At 46.6% G+C, this 24,001-nt stretch overlaps 1 protein-coding gene across 1 annotated transcript; it reads left to right on the top strand.

Annotated features, from left to right (window-relative positions):
- The first annotated feature begins 611 nt into the window (after positions 1 to 611).
- Positions 612 to 19,225, top strand: BSX (brain specific homeobox). The gene is made up of 6 exons (XM_042800364.1): positions 612 to 695; positions 12,807 to 12,946; positions 14,928 to 15,055; positions 17,309 to 17,686; positions 18,558 to 18,754; positions 18,879 to 19,225. The coding sequence occupies exons 4-6, from the start codon at positions 17,422 to 17,424 to the stop codon at positions 19,122 to 19,124; spliced, it is 708 nt and encodes a 235-aa protein (XP_042656298.1). The 5' UTR covers positions 612 to 695; positions 12,807 to 12,946; positions 14,928 to 15,055; positions 17,309 to 17,421; the 3' UTR covers positions 19,125 to 19,225.
- Positions 19,226 to 24,001: the final 4,776 nt, after the last annotated feature.

Genomic DNA, 24,001 nt, shown 5'->3' on the forward strand with positions numbered 1-24,001 from the left:
GGCCCCTTTTCTTAGTTCTACGGTTCAGGGAGGCAGGGAAGATGCTGGGATGCCCCATCCCCAGTGCTGTGTCTCCTTGAACGCCTCCTAGCCTTCATCTGGGCCATTTCTCCAGGCTTCTTTCCACACCCAGGAGGCCTGAATTCTTCTTTTAGAGACTTGCACGTTTTTGTTTCTTTGTGATAACACTGGGATGTAACTCAAGGGTTGCTTTAAGGAACACACACTGTGTCACAGTAAAATCACAGCGAAATCCTAAGAACTGCTGATACTCCTGCTGTGCGAAAGCAGCCAGATCTGCTGGGCAAGCTGGGCTGCCCTTACTCTCTCCCTCTGTGTATTCCCCTGGGGAATTTTGCAGTTCCCTTTTGATGTTTTTTCTTCCACCCAAAGCTGGGGAGCAAACCCCTGCTTCTCAGCCCTGCCCTGAGTGTCTGCCTGGACAGTGAAAGTCATTACAGGATCAGAGTCTTCTCTGCCTGCTCCTTCCCCAGCTGCAGGAGGAGCTTTCTGTGTCTGTAATGCCTTGGCTTTCACCACTCGGCAGCCTCCAGCTCTGGGACTGGTTCCTCGGCTGGTCTCTAATGGACACGCTTAAATTCATGGGCAGCTAGCAAAAGGGAGCACCGACAAAGCCTTAGTTGTTTTTGTTGAAGGGATGAGCTGTCGTTTAACTGGTTGTGAAGAATCCACAGGTAGGTTGTGTGGTGTGTTTGCTGGCTTTTCTGCCACCCTTCTTTTATTCTCCCTGCAGGTCTGCAAACCTTCCTCCTGCTCCAGGAGCTGCCTGCCTGCCCCTGGATCTCAGCTGACCCTACTGGGTTTAAATACACTAGGCATTTCTGTCCAAATTTTAGGAGATGAGACTCAAAGGCTGAAGTTTATTTGCACAGAAGAAAGGATCCACAGGTTAATCCAGTTAATGTCTGTCTCAGGGGGGTCCATAGAGGGAACCAGGTCCAGATCTTTACCCAGGGACTGTGTCTTATCCCTTTCCCTGGTTTTCCCTAGCCTCCTCCCAGGCAGGTAGCTGGTGTTTCTGGATCACACCTTGCAGCTTTGCAGGGCATTTAGTGCTAGATTTGATGGAGTACAGAGGAATGGGAAGCGAAGGAATTCACCAGTTCTAAAAGGCAATTGCTGAAAGTGTCATTTGCTTTTGAGGGGAGGTTATTTGCTCATGGCGTTAGTCCCTCGGGGTCACAGGCATTGCCTGCTGCTGATAATTCTGCAGAGCATCCTTCATGGTTGTGAAGAAGTAAGAAAAGGAATTTAAAAGTAAAATGCTGCTCACACGCAATTGCTGCTTTTGATGGTGTCAGCTGGGATGCTTGACATCTTTTCTAAAGGTAAATTATCTCTAAAAATGTATGCTGTTTTATCGTAGGTTGTGGCAGGGGATTTTGACTAAAAATAATTATCCTAAAGTAACTCAGTCTTGACAAATTCTGCACGTTTCACAGTTAAGGAGTTATTAAATTGCTAGAAAAAGCCTCACAAAACCAGAGCAAACTTATTCTTGCTTAGTTTCACTATTCAACTTACAAGACTCTAGGAGTTCAAATGCTGATGGAAGTGTATCGATTTTCCCCTATATTGAATGCTTCCAAAAAAAAAATCTCAACAAAAAAACCCAACCCACCTCCCATGATGCAAGTCCCATGGTTCCAATTAAAATCACCTGTTAACTTAAAAAGGTCTCTTTTTAAAAAGGGCTTAAAAGATTTTCATTTAATTGATTCAATGTGAAATGCCCTTTACAATTACCACTATAAACTACTTGTTTCCCACTGAGTAAGACCCAATTTGAGATGTTTATCAAGACTTTGCACTCTTTCCACTCTTCATACTGAGTTCTTAAATTCCTTATTGACAGCTTGCATCTGTCAGCAATGGATATTTTTAGTTTGTTGCAAGAAAGCTTTTAAAAGGTTGTAATGGCTTGATTTTGTCTCTGTGGTCTCAAGCAATAAATCAGCTCTGAATGGCCTCATAAGTGTGGGCAGTGCTGGGTGCCCTTTATTTCAGAACAATAAAATGACATGATTTAACAAATTTCTTCTTTCCTGCCTCTGAGTATTTCCATAAAGGCAGTGTTGTTTAGTGCAAAGATCACACTCCTCATTTTTCTTGACTTTTTTTGTGTCTTACAGTAAACTTCTTCACAACTAATAGATGTTGTGGCACTGATTGGTTTCTGCTGAAGTCTCTATGGCTTTTGTTAGCAGGACTTCTCCAGAATTTTGTCCTTAAAATACTGACCCTCCCCACCCCCTATTTAATTGAGAGGAGTGCAATTTCATTAGAAGACAACAAATTGTTATTTGAATACACTAGACCATTGGACACTTTATTTTTTTCAGCTGGGTAGGGTGAGACAGGCAGAACAGCACTGGTTTTGCAGTGCACAGAGTACGTACATGTCCCCTCACTGTATTTTAGCTCCCAAAGGAGATCAGGGGAGAGTTGATCCATCCAGAAAGCCACCAACTTCTTGTTCCTGTGAGCTGGATGGTTTTACAGTCAGTCACCCCTCCCTGCCCCATACTTTGAGAAGGGGACCCAAAGTGCATCCCCTAGCCTAGGGCAGAGAGGCCACAGAAATTATCTGACCACCCAGGGAGGAAAAACAACTGATGGAGGGAGTCTGGGAGTCTTTGTCTGGGAAAAGGCAGTTTTCCCTTTGGGTTGATGACTTGCAGCACCCTGAGAAATCAAGTCATTACTATAAGAACAGCTCTCTGGGCCCGTGAAATACTAACATTTTAGCAGCAAAACCCCCCTACTTTTCAGTTTTATGCCACAGGACCCTTTGAGTCATCAGGTTTCTTGCAGAGCCAGGCACCAGGGAAGAGTCCTTCTGCAGAGCTGAGCTGGGGATATCCAGGTGGCTGCTGGCAACAGGGTTTTTCGCCAGAAAAAAACAGCAGCTTCTCTGGGTTTGAATTCTCCGGGCAGCAGAGGGAAAGAGATTAATCTCCCTTGCAGACAGCATGGTTTGAATTTAGCAAATACCAATCCTGCTGCTGAGGGGTGCTTTAAACTCAGCTTTCCCTCTGTTAGGCTGAGTCTGCAAAGCTGATGTTTCTCAGCCCCAGGGGTGCAGGGGGCACCCAGAGGCATCTGCCCCCAGCTCTGCAAGGTGCAGCCAGGAGAGGCTTTTCCCCTGTAAATCCATTTGTGTCTGCATTAAAGCAGGTGCTCCCAGCCGGAGGGAAGCGCTGCCATTCGGCAACGCTTGCAACCTGTACCCCTTCCCCTCCGGGTGTAACAGCCTGGCAGTGTAAGTGCAGCCACATCTCCCCTCCTCAAAATGCAGGCTGGCATTTCATGCAGGGGGCTCTGGGGGGGTATCGGCCTCTCCCCAGCATTTTTTGGGGTGTTTGGCTCTAGCTTTTCTGCCCAAATATTATTTAGGTTTAGTGTGTGGGTAGTAAGAGGTTTATTTTCTTTTTATTATCCCTTTGTTACAGAAAAAAAAAAAAAAAGCTGAAATAACATGTTGCCAGCTCCAGGGAGCTGCAAGTAGACAAACAGCAGTGCCTGAGCTCTGCTCTCCTGGGTCTGATGGTGCTTTAAGTCAAGTGGAGATTAAAACCAGGGTAAAAGTTGGAAAAACTGGAACTAGCCTTGCTCTGAAATGTGTGTCCATGTCCTTAACTTTAACCACCCTCTGTTGCCTCTGAGGATGGGAATGAGTATGTGGGTTTGCTCAAGGTGTGCTCACCTTTCCTGATCCACCCTGCACATTCCCAAGCCAAGGATGAAGGCAAATGCTTGCTGCATATACTGGGAACAAGGAGAGACCTGCTGGCAGCCGCAGAGAGTGGGGCATCCCAAAGTAGCTGTAAGAACCATATTTTCCCTTTCCTTTGGGCAGGCTGTGCTTTTTCGGGCTCAGCTGAAAGGGCAGCAGCTCGCTGGCAGTGCAGTGCAGGCTCGCCCTTGCTGCAGGTAACTGGGGGAATAGGGGGGTGCCAGGCTGTGGAGATGTGCAAAAGTGGGGTGAAGCAGGAATGCTGCGCAGGTGACACCTCAACCCCCTGAATCCCTGTTCTATCTCCTTTCTGTGGGTGGGGAAACTGAGGCACGAGGCAATTTTTCACCGTTAAGTGCGAGCAGGGACTTGCTAAGGCTCTGAGCGCAGGTCAGCCAGGATCCCAGGTATTGATCTGAGATCAAACTCTGCCTTTTCTCTCCTTCAAAAAGACCATGTTTGTGCTGCTCAGCAGTAATGCTGCAATTTCTCTTTAATAAAATACACTTAGAGTCACCTAGATTGCTAAAATCCAGCCTAGCTCTCTAACCTAGGTTTGCTGCTAATAAAGAAGCCTTATAAATTACCCCAATTACAATTTCACAAACAGAGAGTTCGTTTCCACACTTTCAATCAAAACTCTAGCTGGACCAAGGGTGAGATGATGTTAGCTTACAGCCCCTGATGCAGACATGCTAATTACAAACCACAACAGGTTAAAGTGTCCAGCACAAAAGTGATAAATATGGGTGTAATTATGGGTTATTGTAGGAGCTAAATTAGGATATCTGTAATTAGCCTATTTTTCCCAATCTTCATTTAGCAGCTAAAAAATAAAATAGAAAATATTTTAATTTAAAAGACCTTCTCAGCATAGGGTTACTAGAAGAGTCTTAATTACTCATTGATAACTATGAGGTGGAGAAATCATTTCTTTTGTCCCAGTAGTAATAAAAAGCAAGGCTGTTAGCCAAAAACCAATACCCAGCAGGTTTAACCCTGGAATTCAAGTTTCAGGCCACGTAAAAATCTGGGAGTCCTCACCTTTGGTTTAGTGAGGCTTAACCTGCAAACCAGCATCTAACCCTCCAGGGAAAGGTCTTGTTTCTCTTTTCTAGGCTTGGGGATGGCTGAGCACCGCAGAGGAGAGCCTGGGGTATCTGTGCCACCCCAGTTTTCCTGCCCAGCAGATCCCTCCATCTGCTCGGCCATCAGAGGCTGCTTCAGGGATTCAGGGACGTCAGAGCGGGTTTAAACACCAGGGCTCAGAGCTGAGCTTCCCTCTTCCCATCAGCCTTACAAAGGAAAAACAGAGAGAATTGCCAAGTTTCTACAGGTGGGTTTAGAAGTAAAGGGACATGGAGAGGAGTAGGTTCTCATTCAGGTGCCCAGGGTCTAATTAAGTCCTTCTCCTGTTCGTATTTGAAATATTTGTGCTATCAGAGTCTCCTTAAAGCTCTGATGCAAGTGCCTCGGTGCAAGTGGCAGGCGGGTGTGCCGTGCTGTGAAAAGCCCCTCGCTGCCTTGTGTGGGATCTCCAGCCTCTGGACAAGCAAAAACTGCACAAATACTCAGTCTGCTTTAAGGTTAAATAAAATAACCCACTCCCTGATCCCTGTTGGTGTTCTGGGAACAGGGCACAACTCACCTGGAACATATTAGGGTTTTGGGGCACCGTTTTTATTAAAGAAACCCCTCCTGCTAACATCTCTGTGGATTAGGTTGCTCATTTACTGCACTTGAAAACATTTTCCTGTTCGCAAGCTAAACAGATGAGACTCTAAGATTCCTCTCTTTCTTGTTCATTTAGGGGTGAAAAATTGCCAGCAAGAATTCAATTAGCATCATATCTGCTTAGCCCGGACTGTGCTGAGGGCCTTCCTATACCCATACTTGCAGTGCATCGTCTTCACAATAGCAGCATCTGCTTTATTATGAGTTACCTAATTGATTCTGACATGCCCAGTTATTATATGTTAACAATGTCCTCTAGGATGAATAGTTAGAGGGAAAGGGAGGGGCAATCACAAAGCTGGTTTTCTTCTGTTTCTTGGACCTCCTTTCAGAGTAAAAAGCTGTGGCATTGCGTTATTCGCAGAAAGGTCCCTAACTTCTGGACCTAACTTATTTGGAAATGCTGGTGGAAAATTTTCCTCTGGAAGTTTGGGGTTTTATTTATTTTATTTTGGGATTTTTTGTTTGTTTGTTTGTTTGTGTTTTGTTTTTCCCCATTAGAAAACGCATATTTAACACTGTCAGGAAGACTTCTAAATTGTGTGGAATGGGCTGATGTGTTACATGAAAATGAAAGTTGTCTTTAACATTTTTCCTGATGGTGTATGAGACAATCTTGGATGGGCTGGCAGCAAAAGGCAGTGTATTTTACTAGCATAGCAGATACAGTTAGAAAAAGAGTACACCTTTTAAATCTGACAAACCTGTCCTCAAGAACTCTATACAGAATTCAAAGCCATCACTGCTTTGGTGGGGGTATGAGGTCAGCAGTAAGATGTTGCTATTCTGTGGGGATTATAAAAATATCCTGACTTTTCCTTCTAAGAAAACAGGAGCGTGTTGCTGCGTATTGAGGCATGAAACTTCTGATTTGGTTGGCATTGCTGATAAAGAGCACCTAAAAATCATGGTGACTATGGGAGCTGGAGTCAGAGAGGAATTCAGCAGCCAGGCTGTCAGACCCGTCCTTTTCCAGGCGGGAAGCGCAGGGCATGTTTGGGGCAGGGAGATGACATAGGGAGATCTTGAGCTGGCTGCCAGTCCTGCTTAGTACAAAGATATTTGCACGGCTGGACTACTATTTGGGAAGTTTTATTGCCCTAATCTTTGACAGATTTATAATCTGGTTTGATTTAGATTCACAATCTCATTTCTGCCTTCATTTATAACCGCTGCAGAGACATCCTTGTTCTTGGTGGTGTTTGTGGCTCTGAGAGCTCATGTTGGGCTTGGCTGGGGGTCACAGGTACATCCACATTGCCCGTTGCCATTTCAGGCCACGTCTGTCCATGCTCTGTATTATTTCACATCAGTGAAAAGCTCACTCAAGAGGGAACACACATTGCCCTTCTTATTTGTGCTGCTGCAGAAAAGGAAGAAATCTTCCTGCACCTCCTGACCCCTCCTCGTAGCTACTTCTCCTGCATGATGCTGTAAGGGCCTCTACACTTTGTAAGCATCGCCCGGGAAAAAACAAAGTGTCAGATTAGGAAAGGACTCACAGCAATGCAATGGCAAAATGGTTCCTGCTGGGAAACATAATGTGTGTTTCTTATGGAAGCTGGCTGTTCTTGGAAGTCCAGTTCCTTACAAATTTGTCTCCATAGCCCCTATCCCTCCTCGCGGCAATGGCCTCGCTCCTCTCCTGCGTCCTTCCTGACCCTACAATACCTCCTGGTCAGAGGAACCTGATGCCTTAGGAAAAGATACTAAAACAGCAGGGCACGATGTGGATCCAGCCGGGTTCTGCCTCCTCTGTTTGCTTCCATGGGCCTGCAAAATGGGGACACACAGAGCTTTACACGAGCCTTTGCCGTTTGGCTAGAGGAAGTAACAGAGGCTCCAGAGTCTCTCTAAATTCACTTAAATGTCTTTTGTAAGTCTTCTGCTGCGGTCTTCAGGAAACACCTATTATTTTGTGTCAAATCTCCTGTGCTTAGTAACCATAAAAAAGTGTTAAAGCGTGAGGCTGATGCTGAAAAATACAGAGCACCCATGACATATGTACATATGCTTCATATATAAGGAACATAAGCACAGAGACACAAAGGTATGCCAACCTAAACCCTGTTAATCAGAGTTAGACCCCTCCACCCTTCAGAGGACCCAGACCAGAGCAGCTTGTGCAGGGTCACTTGCTCCAAAGTCTAAGTCATAAATGATAACGAAGCCCAGGGTTCATGAAACTCCCTTGCTTCATCCTCCCTGCCCCCTGGGGAGGTGGCAATTGTCCACCCTCATGGCCCGAGACCAAGTGGGATGAAGACAGCAAGCTGTCACCAGCCTCTTCAGCCTGCTCGCTGGTAGGTGGGATCTGTTGCAGGAGCGTTTGAAAGGGTGCTGCTTCTCCCCTGCATCTTCAGGTGAAAAGCAAAAGAAATGGCAATGGGCTTTGCTGCAGCCCAGCAAGACCGGTTAGAAGTGGCAGAGGTGGGTGAGTCTTGAGGGTTTTTCTCCCTTGAGCTGGAAACTGCATTTGAGCCCACGGCTCGTTACAGGCAGTGCTAATTGGCGCCGCGTATCGACTGGGCCATTCACCGAGCTGCCACAGAAAGTGTCTTGAATTTTGTCAGAGCAACTTATTAGGGAGCATTAATAAAACTTTTTACCCTAATTGAAACAAATACTTAAATAAAAGTCAAGGCTTCAGACATTAATGGATGTGCATGTGGGAGAGGGAACAGCACACGAGTAACTCGGCTTCCTGTCCTTTTAGGATTGGATAGCAATAGCCTTACAACGATGACAGCTAAATTAGAGAAGATGGCTTTCCATAATTTCTCCAAACAATCACTTAATGGGAGCGGTATAATTCCATAAAATAGGTGAATGGAGTACTGATCCATTTTATGGAACCATCAATAAACTAAACCTTGCCTGCTTTTAAGATTAAACTGAAAAAAAAAAAAAAAAAAAAAAGGAAAAAAAAAAGCCTACAGCCAGGGAACAGAGAAAGAAAGAGTATTTATCTTTACACATAAAATTTGTGTGCTAGTAAAGTGCAGGCAGTGACAGGAATTTCAATTATTTAATCAAAAAGAAAATGAAAGTGGCTTTAAGTGTTGTGATTTGAGCCAGTGAAATCTAATGTGGGCTCACATTGAATATGAGGAAAATGGGAAGAAAATTAAAGCTGCTCCTACTTAAATCATGTGGTTACAAATGGTAAATTAGTTTCTCGATGTTTTCATTTAAGTGTTTAAGTGGAAGGTTTTATTCTTAATGTAGTGTTGTGACACAGAATAAAAACCTTATCTGTCTCTATAGCTTTTTTTCTTCCCCCTCGCTGTGCTGCTGCCTTAGAAGGCAAAAGGGGAAAAAGCTGCAGCAATATTAGACTGCTTTTGTTAAAATTGGGAGGCAATATGCTTTCACCACAAGCTCATTAAGGTAATAGATGAATAATGTCTATTAAAAATGCACTAGGCTAAATGAATTTAATGTGTGTTGGGAGGAAAATTGCATTTGCCAGAAGATACAAACTGGAAAATTCTCCTTTTTGTACTTATTTTGAGACTCAAGTACTGATCTCAGTAGGACAGAAAAGCACAGACGAGCAGACACACAGGCGTGCACATACACGTCTCTTCTTTGGGACCCTGTTAGAAAGATGCATTATATTGCACATAATATTCTAAAATGCCCTCTTAGCTTTGAGGATATTTTGTATGATATGTTGTTTCTCATAATTCTGCTGCTGTTCTCCTCCGTTCAAGTTTATGGTTCTTGACCTGTTGGAGTTCTAGGTTTAGTTTTCCATGTGTAATAACAAATGGAAACTGATTTGCAAAGACGGCTGTAGGCTGTTGAATGCCAAGTCTTGATCCCTCTGAAATAAAAAGAAAACAAAGGCAGATTTTGACAGAGAACAAATACTTTCTTTGCATTGGTGAGCCTGTGCTTACATTGCACTGATTGTTTCTAACATTAGCTTTAAAGAACAGATAACATATTTATGAACTAGGAAACCCCATAACTCAGTAAAATTACTGAGTGGAAGCTAAACCAAGACCAAAAAAAAAAACAACAAAACCCCCAAAACAAACAAAAACACCCCACCAAATTTGTACATCCCACATGTAAGAAATCATAGCATCTTTCTAAGTCTGTGAAGTTTTTCATCACACTTGTCCTGTTTTGAAGAAAGATCATTACATACAGAGTTTGGCATTTTCTTCAGATTGGAGAAGCTTGGGGGTTTTGTTGCATACAAGCTGCAAAACTGACCGTGTAGCCCAGTTACATTTGTCAGAAAGTTACCATTCCCCCTCAGAGCACCTATAGACTTTCAGGAATAATTAAGGATGATCCTATAGCACCGTCCTATTGCCTGAACAGGTCCTGGTCGTGCAGCCCCTGTTTGGAGGAGCGAGGGGCCGGTGGCCACGAGCCTGCGTGGTTCTTCCAGCCTTGCAGCTCAGACTCACTCTGCCATAATGAAGTTACTGCCTTCCCTTTGGCCACTCACCTATTAAATATTTTGAGAAAGTGTATGTTTGAGACTGCTAATTGTCCAACTAATTTGACTGAAATAGGCTGCTCTGTTAAAACCTTACCAAGGGAAAGAGGAGAGTTAGAGAGGGATGTACAAGCCTCATTCTTTTTAGCAGGAAATCATATTAAAATAAAATATCAGAAAGAGCGAGGAATAGCTGGACTGAATCAAATACTGTGGAACTGAATAAATTGAATTTATTTTTTGAAGCGTGGAAAAATCATGCAAATAATATCTTACTAATTTATTATGAGGCAATTGCCTGCACCATTACTTGTTTCAGATGACCCAGAGCATTTTAATATTTCCATTTAAAAATAATACTGACAAATGTGACAAAGTGTTTTAACATTAGACAATATTTTATTGTCATTTGAATACCTCATCCTTGGAAATGTATAAAAAAAATTTCAAAATGTAATTCCCAGTTTTAAAGCATTATTTGAAGATGCATTTGTGAGATGCTGACTAGATTCTACCTTTTTCCCCCAGACCTGTCATCCACTTGTGGAGTGCTTAAAATAAAGTGCACAGATACAGAGTAAGCTGAAACAGTCAAGAAGCAATATAATACAAAAATGTTTCAAGTAAAGCGTGTTACTCAGATCTTTCTAAAGTACATTTCTCCCTTTATTCTGAAGGCCACAGCACAGACAACTCTGACTAATGCAAGTAATGGAACCAATCTCTTCCTTTGATCATCAAAAAGGTTATCTTTTTTGTAAACTAGGTGCAACTAGTTTTGCAATCTGTTTGGAGCAAACATGAAAGAAAAAGGTTTAATTATCTTTCAATAAAGAATGATTCCTTTTCTTTTAACAAAATGATCGGCTAAGACAGCATCGGTTTGTGACTGTCACTGTGCATGTGGCGCACACGGTGTGAGAGATGTAAGACGTGATGTTTATGTACATCTTCTATCTCAGCATGATATAACAGTTCGTGTATTTAAACTAGGAGAAAAAAACTAAGCCAGTACGTTGAGGCTTGTCCTAAGTAATTTATCAAGTCTACTTGCTAGTAGAGATTGACCTTTTACCTGAAGACTGAATCATATTTACAAAAGCTTAGTGTAGAGTTTGTAAATAGTAACAGATTAGTTAAAATATAAATACAGAAGAACCTAGAGGCTTGCTAGAGATCTAAAGCTAAGAGAAAGCTGATCATTCACCCTATTTATAAACATGTATTTCCTATGTATGTATTGTGATGTATCAAACATAAATTAAAGAGCTAGAAAACTGATATGCTTATTCCACAGGCTACCTAGGTTGGACCTTTTTTCTGAGTTTGATACAGGAGTTATTGGATGAAACTCTGGCTCGTGTGATTCAGGAGGTCAGACTGAGTGGTCATAATAGCTTCCTCTGACCTTGGAGTGCATCATTTGTGTGCTTTTTGTTTTGAAGGCTTCAAAATGAGACCCTTTAAAGTTGGAAAGTAAAGAGTGGAATTGAAAAAAATCAAAGTATTTGCATCATTTAGATTTATATGTTCCATTGTTTTTCATACAAGTTACTCCTGATTTATGCCAGCCTGAGATCAGGCTCGAGGATTATATGTTCAAAATATTCCTCTAAGTAGAAAGGGCATATGAGGTTTTCATGAGGAACCTGGAGCTACAAATAGAGTATGACAAATAATCAGAGGAAAAATACAAAGAACAATAGGAAAACAATGGGAGTAAAATAAAGGTTGAATGGATAAGAAAGGGAAAAAGAGGATTATCCTGCCCCAAAGGTTAAAAGCGAGGATGTACAAGGTTCGTATGTCATGAAATTGGGGAAACAAGGGAGGTTCTGAGTCATTAGAGCAAAAAAGTGAATCAAAATGTTGCGTTTTGCAGATGATTGTTACACAGCTGGAATGAAAGAAAATGCATAAGCATTAATGTGCTACAGGCGACAGCAAAGCAGGGACTATGGCAGCAGGAATGGATTTTTTGAGAGCAAAGGATTAGCTGAGATCCCAAAGTACAGATGGTCTTGGGTGAAATAATCACCTTTGCCTCGAGGGAGTAAGCAATGCCCGTGGGTTGGTCACACCATGAGGAGGAATTGATATGTAACCAAATGAAGAGAAGACTAATTGAAAGCAGGTCCCAGAGAAACTTGTAAGCCTCCCTCCCAATTTCTGACTCATTCCAAAAAAAAAGAAAAAAAAAAGGAAGAAAGAAAGGAATAATCTTGCTGCGTTTTGGAACAGTACAGATAACTGCTGAAGTTAAATGCAAATATTAGATAATTAAAAAGATCCTAGGTCTTATTTAATAGAGACCCTATTTTAGGGAAAATGTTTAGGCCAAACCTATAATTTTTCATTTTCTTTATGTAAGCACCCTGCCTTCAAAAAATGTTCAGGATTATGAAATAATGAGGTAAATTTTCAGTACAGACAAAATTCTGTATTTAGGAATTAAATTCCTGAGCCCACGCATAGATAGTTGGGTTTGGGAGCCGTGTAAGGAAACTAGAGACTCATCTTTTACTCTCTGAAATAATTTTTGCCTGTCATTGATGCCATATCCCTTCTCCTCACAAAAATTCTTGCAGTTATTGGTAGTGATGCAAGCCTCAAAAGTACCTTCCTGTCTCAATCTCTTCTTAATGTGGCCCCCCCACGCCAGCAACACTTCCATCCTCCCCTGTCATTTTTACCTACAACCACAGCCCTGAAATTACCATCACCTTTGTGGGTAAACTCAATGATTCTGTCAGAATAATACAGACCCAGCTTTTAACCTGAGTGTTTATTGTGTTGGAGTAAAACTAACAGGCTGATTATGTCTTTGTTTTTCATTCTGTCTTCTCTTCATCTCAGCTACAAATGAAGGAGTGTGCCAGTCTGTGGGATGCAGGACGAAATATTTTTGAGGCTGCAAAAGCCAAGGGGTGGCAGAGTTATGAGCCTTGGAAGACCTGGCTGGATCTTCTGGTGCTGCCATCAACCCCAGTTAGGAGGTAAGCTTTTCTCTGACACTTTCTTTCCACCCTCCCCAGCCCTGTCCTTTGCATTATCCACCTTGAGACAACCTGCCAGGACCTGTTGCTTTAGGCAGCACTTGACCTCCAAGCCCATTCCCCGAGACCTTCTCCAGTTTGAGCTGGTGTCAAGGCATGCTAGAGGGTTGCCAACATTAAAATATTACCTGTGGCAACACTGAAATGCCAGTAAAAGCTTCAAGTGCAGACCTAACTTAGCATTGGAGGGGCTTCCCACCACTTTGTCATGTCAGGTAAGCTGAATTTATAAAGCCTCTCATCATGAAGGCAGCACCCTGCTCCTGGCAGCCAGGATTTTCTCCAGTGAGCTTGCAGGGTGGTAGGAGGCAGGGTTGGGCACAAGATGAGACAGGTCTTGGAGACCTGCAGAGAAACGGTGGATGTAGGCAAAGCAGATGGGCTGTAGATGGGGAAAGTGGCTGTAGTGAAGGACAGGAGTGTTTTTCCCTCTCGCCCGCAGCACCCAGTGAGCCTCTGGGCAGAGGCACCCTGCTTCCTCGGGGTGGGGAGCGGTTTTGCTTGAAGCATCATGCATGGAACATTCTCCATTAAGCCATGCTTTGTGTTCAAAAGACCTCTCTCTATGTTACGTGTGTGGCTACTCAAACTGAGCTCTTCAGACCTCTTTCCTGCTGCCAGGCTCCCATTTTGATCATATCAAGGCTGTCTGTTTTTAATTTAACCCTTCCTTTTTGAGTGGATTTGTCTTGAAAGGCATGAAAAGGCTAGGCTCCCAAGCTACCTTACCTCTTCAAGAGCCACGGGAAGGTAAGTGCATGTATTTTTAAACTGCACCAAATTTGTCTCTAATGCAACACACTGAAATAAAGCTCCCAACATCAATGTAGCTGCACCGACCTTTTAAATGACCCCCCTAGGTTTTAAGTCAAATAAATTTCTGTTTTCCTGGGAAAATTTCCCCATAATACTTTCAAATGATCTTAAGTGTTCAAGTAATGTCAACTGGTGTTTATGTAAGCAAGGCACACGTGTATTATGTGTGTTATTAAATCATGAAAGGGGTAGCTGTGTCTATACATATATAGGGGGGATATGCATGCATTGCTACCAGCAAAGTTTATCAAGCTTTTTGAGCCTGTAGAAATAATTTATTTTTATTGAAGAAACAACAAACTAAACTCCCCAGTAGTGTAACTACCTGGGTTCCCAGACCTCTGGAGGAGGCCTGTACCATTTGGGGGTTGTGGGCTGAGATGTTACGCTGTCCCACTGGGTGTTTGGGGGAGGATGCAAGAGCACAGCATCGAGGGGCAATTCTGGTCCCCCCTCCATGGGAGGGGAAACACACAGTGGTTAAAACCTGCTGCTTCTCCTTCTCTTGCACTGACCCCAGTCCCTCTCATTTTTTCTCCCAGATGTGTTCCTCAGCCCAGCGAGACCTCAGCTTCTGCCCAGGTTTGGGGCAGTTTCTGCCAAATCTGTGGGATTTGGGATCTCCCAAGTTCTGGGACCACCTCAACAGGGGACCCCACTCCATTGACAGGAGTTCACAGCGGGTCTCTTTGGAGACCTGAGTCACCCCTGAATTTGGCAGCAAAGGGACTTGTGTGTGTATGCAGAAATGCATAGGAATACGTGCTTGTGTGCATGTGGCCATCCAGAAAAAAAAGGGCAAATCTGGGTGGTGGTGGTCTGAGGGGAGGGTTGAAAGTGCAGCTAGGGCTGGGAGTGTTTGGGGGTCCTGGAGTGAGATCCATACTACTGGGTCCCCACCACTGCAGGGACCTGCAGAAGAGGCCAAAATAGGTAAGAGGCTCGTAGGGCAAAGAGGCCATCCTGCCAACAATGCCTGCCGATGGTGGAAAGCAACTGGCAGCCCCTTCCCATCACAAAAAGCCATGAAATAATTTAAAAAATCCCTGTGTGTGAGGACTGCAGTGCAGACGACCCCCCTTCCTGGGGGTTATCTTCTTTTCAGGGGACTTCTCCACAGATGGGGAGTTATCACCTCTGCTTCTTGCCCTTGAATTAGCACCAAGGAGAGGCTGCAGTGCCTGAAATGCCACTGCCTGGTCTGGGGCCGGGTTTTGCTGCTGTTGCTGCAAGGTAACACCAAAACAGTGACCGCATTCCCCCCTCCCCAGCTATACCCTAAATAAAGAGGGATTCTGCAAAGCAGCCCCTCTTGATGTGGCTGTCAGGCAAGCAAGCTCTTGCCGGAGTCCTGAAGCTGTGACCCAATCTGCCTGAAGTAACGTGTCTTTAATCTCTCAGATCTGCTTTAAAAATATATGTATGTGTGTATATATATATATATGTATGTATGTATACACTCCCCCCCCGTGATGAATAAAGCCCCAGCCCTCCCGAAGAAGCAATCTCAGCTGATGAAGTGGCCAGTCAAGCTGCTTACACGCCCCTGGCTGCGCTCCCTCCATTAACAAGTCGGGCATTAGACCCGTTTCATCACTGTTGATTCATTTGCTTACTCATTTGCTCCTCAGAGAAAGTTGTTAGCCTGTTGTATTTTTAAACCCTCAGCCAAAAACCCGGGCTGATGCCAAAATGGGCGTTTCAGGAGGGGACGCTGCAATAGATTAATTTTAAATTTATTTTAATTTTTTTTTTTTTTTTCCTCCTGGAGAAATAGAGGGAGTTTTGCCGGCAGCGCCGGCAGGAGCGCAGCCTCCGCGGGGCAGCGCGGAGCTTTCCGCGGGCTGCAGCGCGCCTTTCCCCCAGCCCTGCCCCTCCCGACGCGCTGCTGCCGCGGTGCGCCCGCATCCATACTGTGCCGGCACGATGTATAGTTAGGTAGATGGATATACGTGTATATATATATATATATATACACACGTGTCGCTGAAGCGCGTGGGGAGCGCAGTGGTCCCTGCCCGCGCGTGGGCACTACGCGTGTGAAACGAAGCGTGTGTGTGGCTGCTAACACGCACTGCCTATATATGTATATATATATATATATATATAAAAGACCGCTCCCGTGGGTCTTTCCCAGCGAGAAGAGGAGCTCTGTGCTGCTCTCCCCCCCCCCCCCCCCCCCCCGAGTTTTGGCCGAGGGGGACTGATGAAGGAGCCGCATCTGTGTTTTAAAAGCTGCCACGCGTTATAACCAGTTGTTCTTAACAGCCCCGGTGGCTGCCCCTGCCCTCGCCCACGCGTGGCTGTGGCGGGGAATAGATGGCACCGCTGGAAAACTCGGGTGCTCCGAGCTCCAGATTCATTAAAACCGGACGATTGCCATTTCTATTCTTTTTAAATGTTTTTCCTCATCTATTTACCATTTACCAGCTCATCCATATGGAAGACATGGCTTACACTTCCCTGAGAACTGTACTTTTAGGACTAATTGATTCTGGTAATTAATTTGTTCTACCTGCTGGATCAGATGGAAATGCTGCCCGTGTGCCCAAGGATTAGCACTTGCCTTTCTAACATCTTTCTTAATTATCTAATAGCATGGGTTGTGCGAATTCTGGCTCTATTAGAACACTTTTACTATTAACGGTAGTGATTGGAATTGTGATGACAACTCGATTTCAACAAATTAGAGCTTAAAATCAGGAGATGAAGGAGAAGTGCCTTCTTTTAATTTCCCTGAGTTTAACATCAATAATTGGAGCAATTTTCTGAGATGCGAACCGAAATTATCTCGGCTATGATGTGGTATATCACCCTCATTTTAGCAAATTGACTCCGGGGAGATGAATGGTACAGATTAGGGGGGGGGGGGGGGGGGGAGGGGAGGGAGGGAGGGGAAGACAAACAGAGGAAAGACACAAAAAAAAAAAAAAGTGTTAGCACAACACTGAGCAAAACCCCAACGGGGTAAAAACCTGAGCGGAAAGGCACAAGCTGCATGCGGGGGACAAGTTAGGAGCGGAGCGTGGGACAGGTCGGGAAAACGCCACTATATTTTCTTTTTCCCCAAAAGTTTTTGTCTTTTTTTTTTAAAAAAAAAAAAAAAAAGAGGAGAAAATACTAATATTTGGGAAAACGTCCCCAGCCCTCCGCAGGGACCGGGGCTGAGGGCTGCCGCTCTGCGCGGGGGAGGCTGCGCGTCTCCGCGCCCCCTCCGCGCCCCCTCCGCGGTGGTTTGGGTGGCCCGGCGGGCCCGGCCCCCCGCCCGCCCGATCGCCATTGGCTCGCTGGAGAACCCCCTGCCCACCGCGCCTCAAAGGCGCGCATCTCCCCGCGCAGCCCAAACCCACCCGCCTCACATCCCCCGGCTCCGTCAGTTTATTTCTGGTTGGGGGATTATATATATATATATATATATATATTTTTAAAATTAATTATTTTGCTCCGGATTTTTTTTTAATTGTTATTTATTTATTTATTTATTAGCATTATTTTTGTTTCTCTTGGGGCCCGGGAGGTGCAGCCGGCCGCCCCGTCTCCTCCATCTCCTCCGCCCGGCTCGCTCCCTTCCCCGCTGCTCGAGGCGGGACACAACCGAAATGAACCTCAACTTCACCTCTGCCGTGCACCCCGTCTCCGCGCCCAGGCCCACCTCCTTCTTCATCGAGGATATTCTGCTGCACAAGCCCAAGCCCTTGCGGGAGGTGCCCCCCGAGCACTTCCCCGGCTCCTTGGCCTCCCGCGTGCCCCTCTTGGACTATGGGTACCCCCTGATGCCAGCCCCGACCCTCCTGGCACCTCACCCGCACCCTGCCCTGCACAAGCCGGAGCATCATCATCACCCCTACTTCCTCACCACCTCGGGTAAGTGCGGCCCCTGCCCAAGGGGCGACCTGAGGAGTTTTCGCGTCCCGCTGGCATCGAGGTGGGGACACGGGTGGGCACAAGAGACGGGACATGCTCCAGCAGTGGAAGACAAGTCCCTCTGGGGCGAGCGGGGGGTCACCTCTCTTCATCCTTCACCGAAATCCTGGCTGCGACCCTCCCCGAGCCCCCCTCGCCACGGGGCAGCCCTCGTTATCGGGGAAAGGAGCCCACGGCCCCGCAGCTTGTCATTCATTCGATTGCCTTTAATTTTTAAAAAATTACTTGTATTTTTGGACCGATAGCATGTCTTTTAGCCTTGCGCTGTCCCTCCAGGCGGTGACCGGGTTTCGCTTTTCCCCCCCCCGGTAGCGCTGCTGGGGCGGTCCCGGCTCCCCGCCCCGGGGCTGGCACCCCCGCTCACCCTGCCCGGACCCCCTCCAAAGTTTTCCACCGGGCAGCCTAAATTGTGCACCGGGATGTCCGTGGAGGATCGCTCTCCTCCCAGCCTTTTCCAGTCCTTCCCTGGGCTTTTTTTCCGCGCTCATTTCGTTTTGGTTTAATTGCCGGGAGGGTGGAGGTTTCCCCGCCAGCCTGGCCTCGCCGGGCTGACCCCTCCCGCCGCAGCGGGCAGGCTGCGAGCGCTGCCCGGGCTGCCTGTGCTGGGGGCGGGGGGGGGGGGGGGGACGGACACGACACGAAAACAACCAAACGACCTCAAAATAAACGAAAAAAAAAAAAAAAAAGAATCCTCAAAATAAAAGAGGCGAGGGGGAGACCCCACCGCCCAGCCGGGGGTCGCAGAGGGAGGAAGCCCCCGGGCAGCTCCCCGCCCGCCCGCAGCCCGGCTCTCGGCCGTGTGTCCCCCCAGGAGTGCCGGTGCCAGCCCTCTTCCAGCACCACGCTCCCGCCGAGCTGCCCGGGAAGCACTGTCGCCGCCGCAAAGCCCGCACCGTTTTCTCCGACTCGCAGCTCTCCGGCCTGGAGAAGAGGTTTGAGATCCAGCGCTACCTCTCCACGCCCGAACGGGTGGAGCTGGCCACGGCCCTCAGCCTCTCCGAGACACAGGTACCCGCCGGGAAGGCGGTCGGCATCTGTTCTCATTCCACGCAGCATCCCCACCTTCGCTTTTTAATTTTGATTTTTTTTTTTTTTTTTTTTTCCCCCCCTTCCCGCCTCCTGCTCTCCCCAGGTGAAAACCTGGTTCCAGAACCGACGGATGAAGCACAAAAAACAGCTGCGGAAAACCCAGGACGACCCCAAACACCCGGGCGGCGAGGAGAGCCGGGAGCCCAGCTCCCCCGAGCCCGAGCTGCCCGAGGCGGCCGGCACCGACCCCCGCAAGGGCCCCCCCGGCCCCTTCCTGCTCCAGGAGCCCGAGGACGAGGTGGACATCCTGGAGGAGGGGGACATCTGCCCCGGCCCCCACCGCCTCTAGGAGGGCCGGCGACCGGCTTGGGCTCTCCTGCCTCTCTCTCGGTGGGGGGGGGGGGGGGGGGAGTTTTGCCCCGCTCCGGGCCCCCCCCCAAGTCGCTCCTATTTCCCCAGCTTTGGGTCACGCCGGAGCCCAGAGGGAAGGAAGGGGGGTCACGTTTTTGGAAGGGGGTGTTGATGCGGGGGGAGCCCCCTCCCCGGCGGGCGGGAGGACCCGGGGCAAAGGCAGCGATGAGCCCGCGAGTCCCGCACTACCCCCGGCTTCTCCCCAGCATCACCCCAAACCTGAGCTTTGCCTGATGGGGGGAGAGCCGAAAAATAAAAAAACAAAAGGGGGAGGGGGGGCGACTTTCCTTTAAGTTTCCCTTTCCCTTCGAAATACCGGACTTTTCTCCGTTCCCTGAAATTTCTTCGATTTAAAAATAAATGTTTACCCGTGCCAGCATGTTGTCGTTACTGAGCGCGGCAGGCAGGGCATGCCTCGGCCCGACCCCCCTAAAACCTCGCCAGCTGGGCTGGTGCTCGACCTCTCCCTCTGTAATGCGGTAGGTCGGGCTTGATCCCGGGCAGAGCTTCCAGGACACCTATATACTCAAAAATGATAATAAAAAATTGTAGAGAAGCATTCAAAAGAAACAGGTAAGACCAGAATTACGGCTTATTTGATTCCGATAGGGGAAAAGGGGAATCCTATGAATAACTCGATGCTGCCAGAGCTGCTCAGAATCCCAGCGAGTAAAAGAGATTTCCTACAGTTTGGAGAACCATCTCCACGGGCAGACTGATTTCTTCACAGCTTCCAGGTGTGAATCACCTTCCGGATACCTTTTTTTTTTTTTTTTTCCCCTCTGAAAGAGCCCCACAGCTGGTCCCCTGTTCGGCTCCTGTTCCCCCTCGCCCGCTGCTCTGAGCTGCGCGCTGTGGTCAGACAGAGCAGCCACCGGCCGCCATCGCTGTGTTTTAATCTTCCTGCCCGGGAAATGATTTTAATTTTCAGGTAAATTAAGATTTTTTTTTAAATTTTACTTTTGTTTGTTTGTTTGGTTGTTTTTTTTTTTTTTTTTTCTCTGAGCTGGCAAATGCGCTGGGAGTGTGGCGGTGGCTCCGCATCTCCAGGGGAGGGCTGGGGCTTTCCTCGGTAAAAACCTGAAGGAGAGGTTGTGTTTGCTCAGATGTTGTATCTGTAGCCCCTGCTGCACCAGCAGCTCGGTGGCACGTCAGTGTCTTGGTAGGTTATTTACATTTCTATGTTTTTCTATAATTTATTTATTCCCCCCCACCCATTTTTTTTTTTTTTTTTTTAACGGGAAGTTGATTTGGTTTACTGGTGTCATTAGCACTTTCAGGGCATTTTGGATTATGGGACATGTGGTTTTGTGAGGCAAGAAGTGTCCCTGTTTAATATATAAAATATAGATGATTGAAATGTGTATGTTTGTTTCCTTTTGGTGGGTTTCCCTATATGTTTTTTACATGTAAAATAATAAAGAACACATATGTGTGTGGGGGAAACACCCAATACCCATCTGTCCAGAAAATGACTAGTTGTCTTTTACACGGTGCTTATAAATATTTCCAGGGCAACCATTTTCATCAACAAATTTTGGTAAAATGCCACTCACCTCCCTAAAAATTATAGTTCTGAAGGTAAACTAAGTGATTTCCTCCCCAAGCCTTGGTGTGACTGGAAGCGCTGCGGAGAGCCACGCGTGGGCTACGGCGGGTCCTTTCCCATGGCCGCGCCGCTGGCTGGAAATGCTTCTCCCAGCTCCGTGGCTCTTCCCTGCCTACGGCCGGGTAGGTGTTGAGAGAAGGGATGTGATGGAAACCGGTCTCGAAAACCTTTCCGTTTGATGCCGTTGTTGGTTTGCGTCCGTACTCTGCCGCCCGCCAAGTATTTTGTTTGTTTTGCGCTGTGCTGATTGTCAGCCTCCCCCCCCCGCCCCGAGCACACGTTTCAATAGGAACTATTAAAAGTGATATAAAAGAGAAGCTTTAACGTGACATTTACGTGATAATTTTTTTTCTGACCATGTCTACCGCTGCTGTTCCCAGGGCCGGGCTCTGTGCCGGCAGATACCTGTCTCGGAGCTGGCCTGGCCGGTCACACTCTGCTGCAGGGGCCAGTGACTTCACGCCAGTCACTTGCCTTTGGTAATAGGGTTGGGCACCAAAATATTTAGAGAATCACAAGAGAAATCCTTTCAGTTGAGTGACAGAGAATGTTAGAAGCAAGTATAAAGACGTAACGGTTAAAAAAAAAAAATGCACCTGAATGAAAAGGGATATTAAAAATCCCGTTTCTTTACATTTCTGTGTGATTACTTGTGCAAAGAATTGTTATCATTATTACTAAAAACAAAGGTATGTAAAAATACTCTGAGCTGGAAAGAACACAAAGCAAAAAGGCGGGAGAAAGTAAAAGTAGGAGATTAAGATGTTCAAGTGACAGATGTTATTGGGCATAGACATGCAAAAGCAACTTTCCCTCTTCATTTACACTGCGTTTTGCAGGGCACCCTGTGGATGTCAGGAAAGCAGTGGTGTCAGGCAGCGGGCACTGCCAGGCTCTGCCCTCCCCACACAGATCCAGGAGTGCACTCGGATGCTGTGTCACCGAGTGCCACCTTCCCACTGCACCAAACACCCCAAAAGTTAGTGCTCGTCTCTGCTGCAGTATCTGGGGCGTTTGCACAGCCATGGGCTGGTGATATTTATAGTTCTGGGGGAGGGAAGGATCCTGGGGTTCGGGTGCAGGCACTGGGAATAATGTGTCCAGGAACGGGCTCTGCAGCACAGGACCTTTTCTGTGCCACAACCCAGGCAGTGCTGCCCGTGATGGCAAGTGAGGTTGGGGTACCTAAAATCTGCAGGTATCCCCCCCCCCGCCGTCCCCTAGGCAGGGCTGCGTTCGTGAGACCCCTCCAGTGGTGAGGTGCCACAGTTTCTCTGGGGCACAGGGGTGTGACAGAGAGCCCGTTCCCCTTTCTGCCTCCAGCATTATCATACGTAGGATGTGCCAGGTCTATGAGGAAGGGTCAGAATATGGAGCAAGTAACACTCAAGTCTCTGCTGCCTGTCCCCTGTCACTACAGGAACCTGCTTCTTCGCAAAGTATTTATGTTGATCCATAAAATAAAATCCACAAACACCCACCTATCTTCACCTCTCTTTGGTTCAAAGCACCTTGGCTTACGTTTAAAATCACAATCACGTTTAAAACGAAAGCCATTGATAGCTAGTGACCTCAGTGGTAAATACACGCAGAATGTGACCCACTCAGCCCCAGGGAAGTCCCAATCCCAGCACGGACACTGAAGAGGTGTGCACTCACCCTTGCAGGTAACAGGAGGCAGCTTGGGGATCTTAGTCCAGAAAATTTAGTGCAAACAAGGGCAAAACCCCGAGATTGAGACAGAGGAAGGAAATAGTCACTACCTGAGACATCCCCTCCCTCACCAGCCAGCTCCTTCCCGGCTGGGAAGCAATGCCTGCCGGGCTGGTCACCGGAGCCTGCCCCTTCCAGATGGTCTGGGAACCCTCTTTTGGGAAGAGGTTATTGTGTCTGGGGAGTGGAGAGGGTCCTGGGAAGAAGGAAGGGCTTGAGGAGGCATTTTGTTTGGTTATTTCTCACAGAGTAAGTGAAGTGAGTTTTTTATTTCCGTGTCTTGACTTTTTCGGTGACAACCGCTGACTTTTTCCTGCTTTCCCTTTGCTGCTCTCCCCAAGAAGCTCGAGGAATAGGAGAGAGATTGTTTAGAGCTGGATCCTTTTTTATTATTTATTACGTGTTTAGGAAATGCTGGGGTGGAAATGGCTTGCAGGAAAAAAATTGCTGGAAATGGGAAATCTTGATAGATTTCCTATTTTTTAAGAAATCCACTTAAGTATTGATTTTCATTAAAATTCTTCTCTGAGTGTTTTTGAAACAAAACTATTTCCTGCTTTATTTTAACACTTTGGTGGTTAATGTTTGTGTTGTTTGCATTAAAGAAAATTTTTTAATGGTCTATAAAATCCTTCCATGAACCTTTGCTTTCTGTTTTAATTTCCAGCATTTTCCTGTGTGCTGCCCTTAACATTTTTAACTTCTATGGGACTGAAAAGCAGTTCTAATCCAAGTTTTTTGCTTCTATGGCCAGAGCTCTGTAAAATTCTTTCTACAACTTCCTTTCAGTGTTTCTTTCTCCTGGACGATGGACTTTGGGCAATTTTTTCTACTGGTTGTCTGAAGGGAAGTTTCTGCAGGCATGGGCCATGCCGGGGAGCAGGGGAGGAGAAGGTGAATGGAGAGAGGACACTGACCACAGCACTGCCAAGTCCTGAGTATTGTAGCCTCCTGAACTGCTGACTTTGTTCTTCGTCTCTTCCAGTCACAGTAACAAACAGCATCACCTGAATTAACTGCAAACTCCTGCTTGGGTGGTCTTACTCAGCTTAAAAAGCCTTTTCCTAAGGTATTTTTCCTAAAGGAAAGACTCAGTATTCTCCAGTGTTGTCTATCTTGCTGGCTTTGCTCTGACTGCTGGAACAAACCCTTAAGTGCTCCTATCACACACTAGCCCTGTGGTATTACCTGCAGCTGCCTGCTCTGCGCTCACGATTATGCAAAGCTCTTGCTGAGCTGCTGGATGCTTCTTTAGCATCTGCTCTATCCCAGTTTTTGGCTCGGGATCACTTTGTTCAAAGCAGGCTCTTTCTGTGCGGCAGGCTGCTTTAACTCACTCCTGCCAGCTGTCACCAGTGGAGATCCACTGCCTTCACCTATCACTGTGATTTTGTGCACCTAGAGATCGTTCTCACACCGTGCAGGCAGTCACCGGAGCCAGTCCTTTCTTCACATGCCTGCTTATTCTCATGCAGAGAGCACGTAGGGTTGGG

The sequence above is a fragment of the Tyto alba genome, unplaced genomic scaffold (genome assembly GCF_018691265.1).
Source record: "Tyto alba isolate M040663 unplaced genomic scaffold, T.alba_DEE_v4.0 Super-Scaffold_32, whole genome shotgun sequence".
Lineage (NCBI taxonomy): Eukaryota > Metazoa > Chordata > Aves > Strigiformes > Tytonidae > Tyto > Tyto alba.

Excerpts from the sequence above, each read along its gene's own strand:
- BSX (XM_042800364.1), top strand. The coding sequence starts at position 17,422 with ATGAACCTCAACTTCACCTCTGCCGTGCACCCCGTCTCCGCGCCCAGG. Across the intron at positions 17,687-18,557 it reads CTACTTCCTCACCACCTCGG|GAGTGCCGGTGCCAGCCCTC; the intron begins GTAAGTGCGGCC and ends GTGTCCCCCCAG. Across the intron at positions 18,755-18,878 it reads TCAGCCTCTCCGAGACACAG|GTGAAAACCTGGTTCCAGAA; the intron begins GTACCCGCCGGG and ends TGCTCTCCCCAG.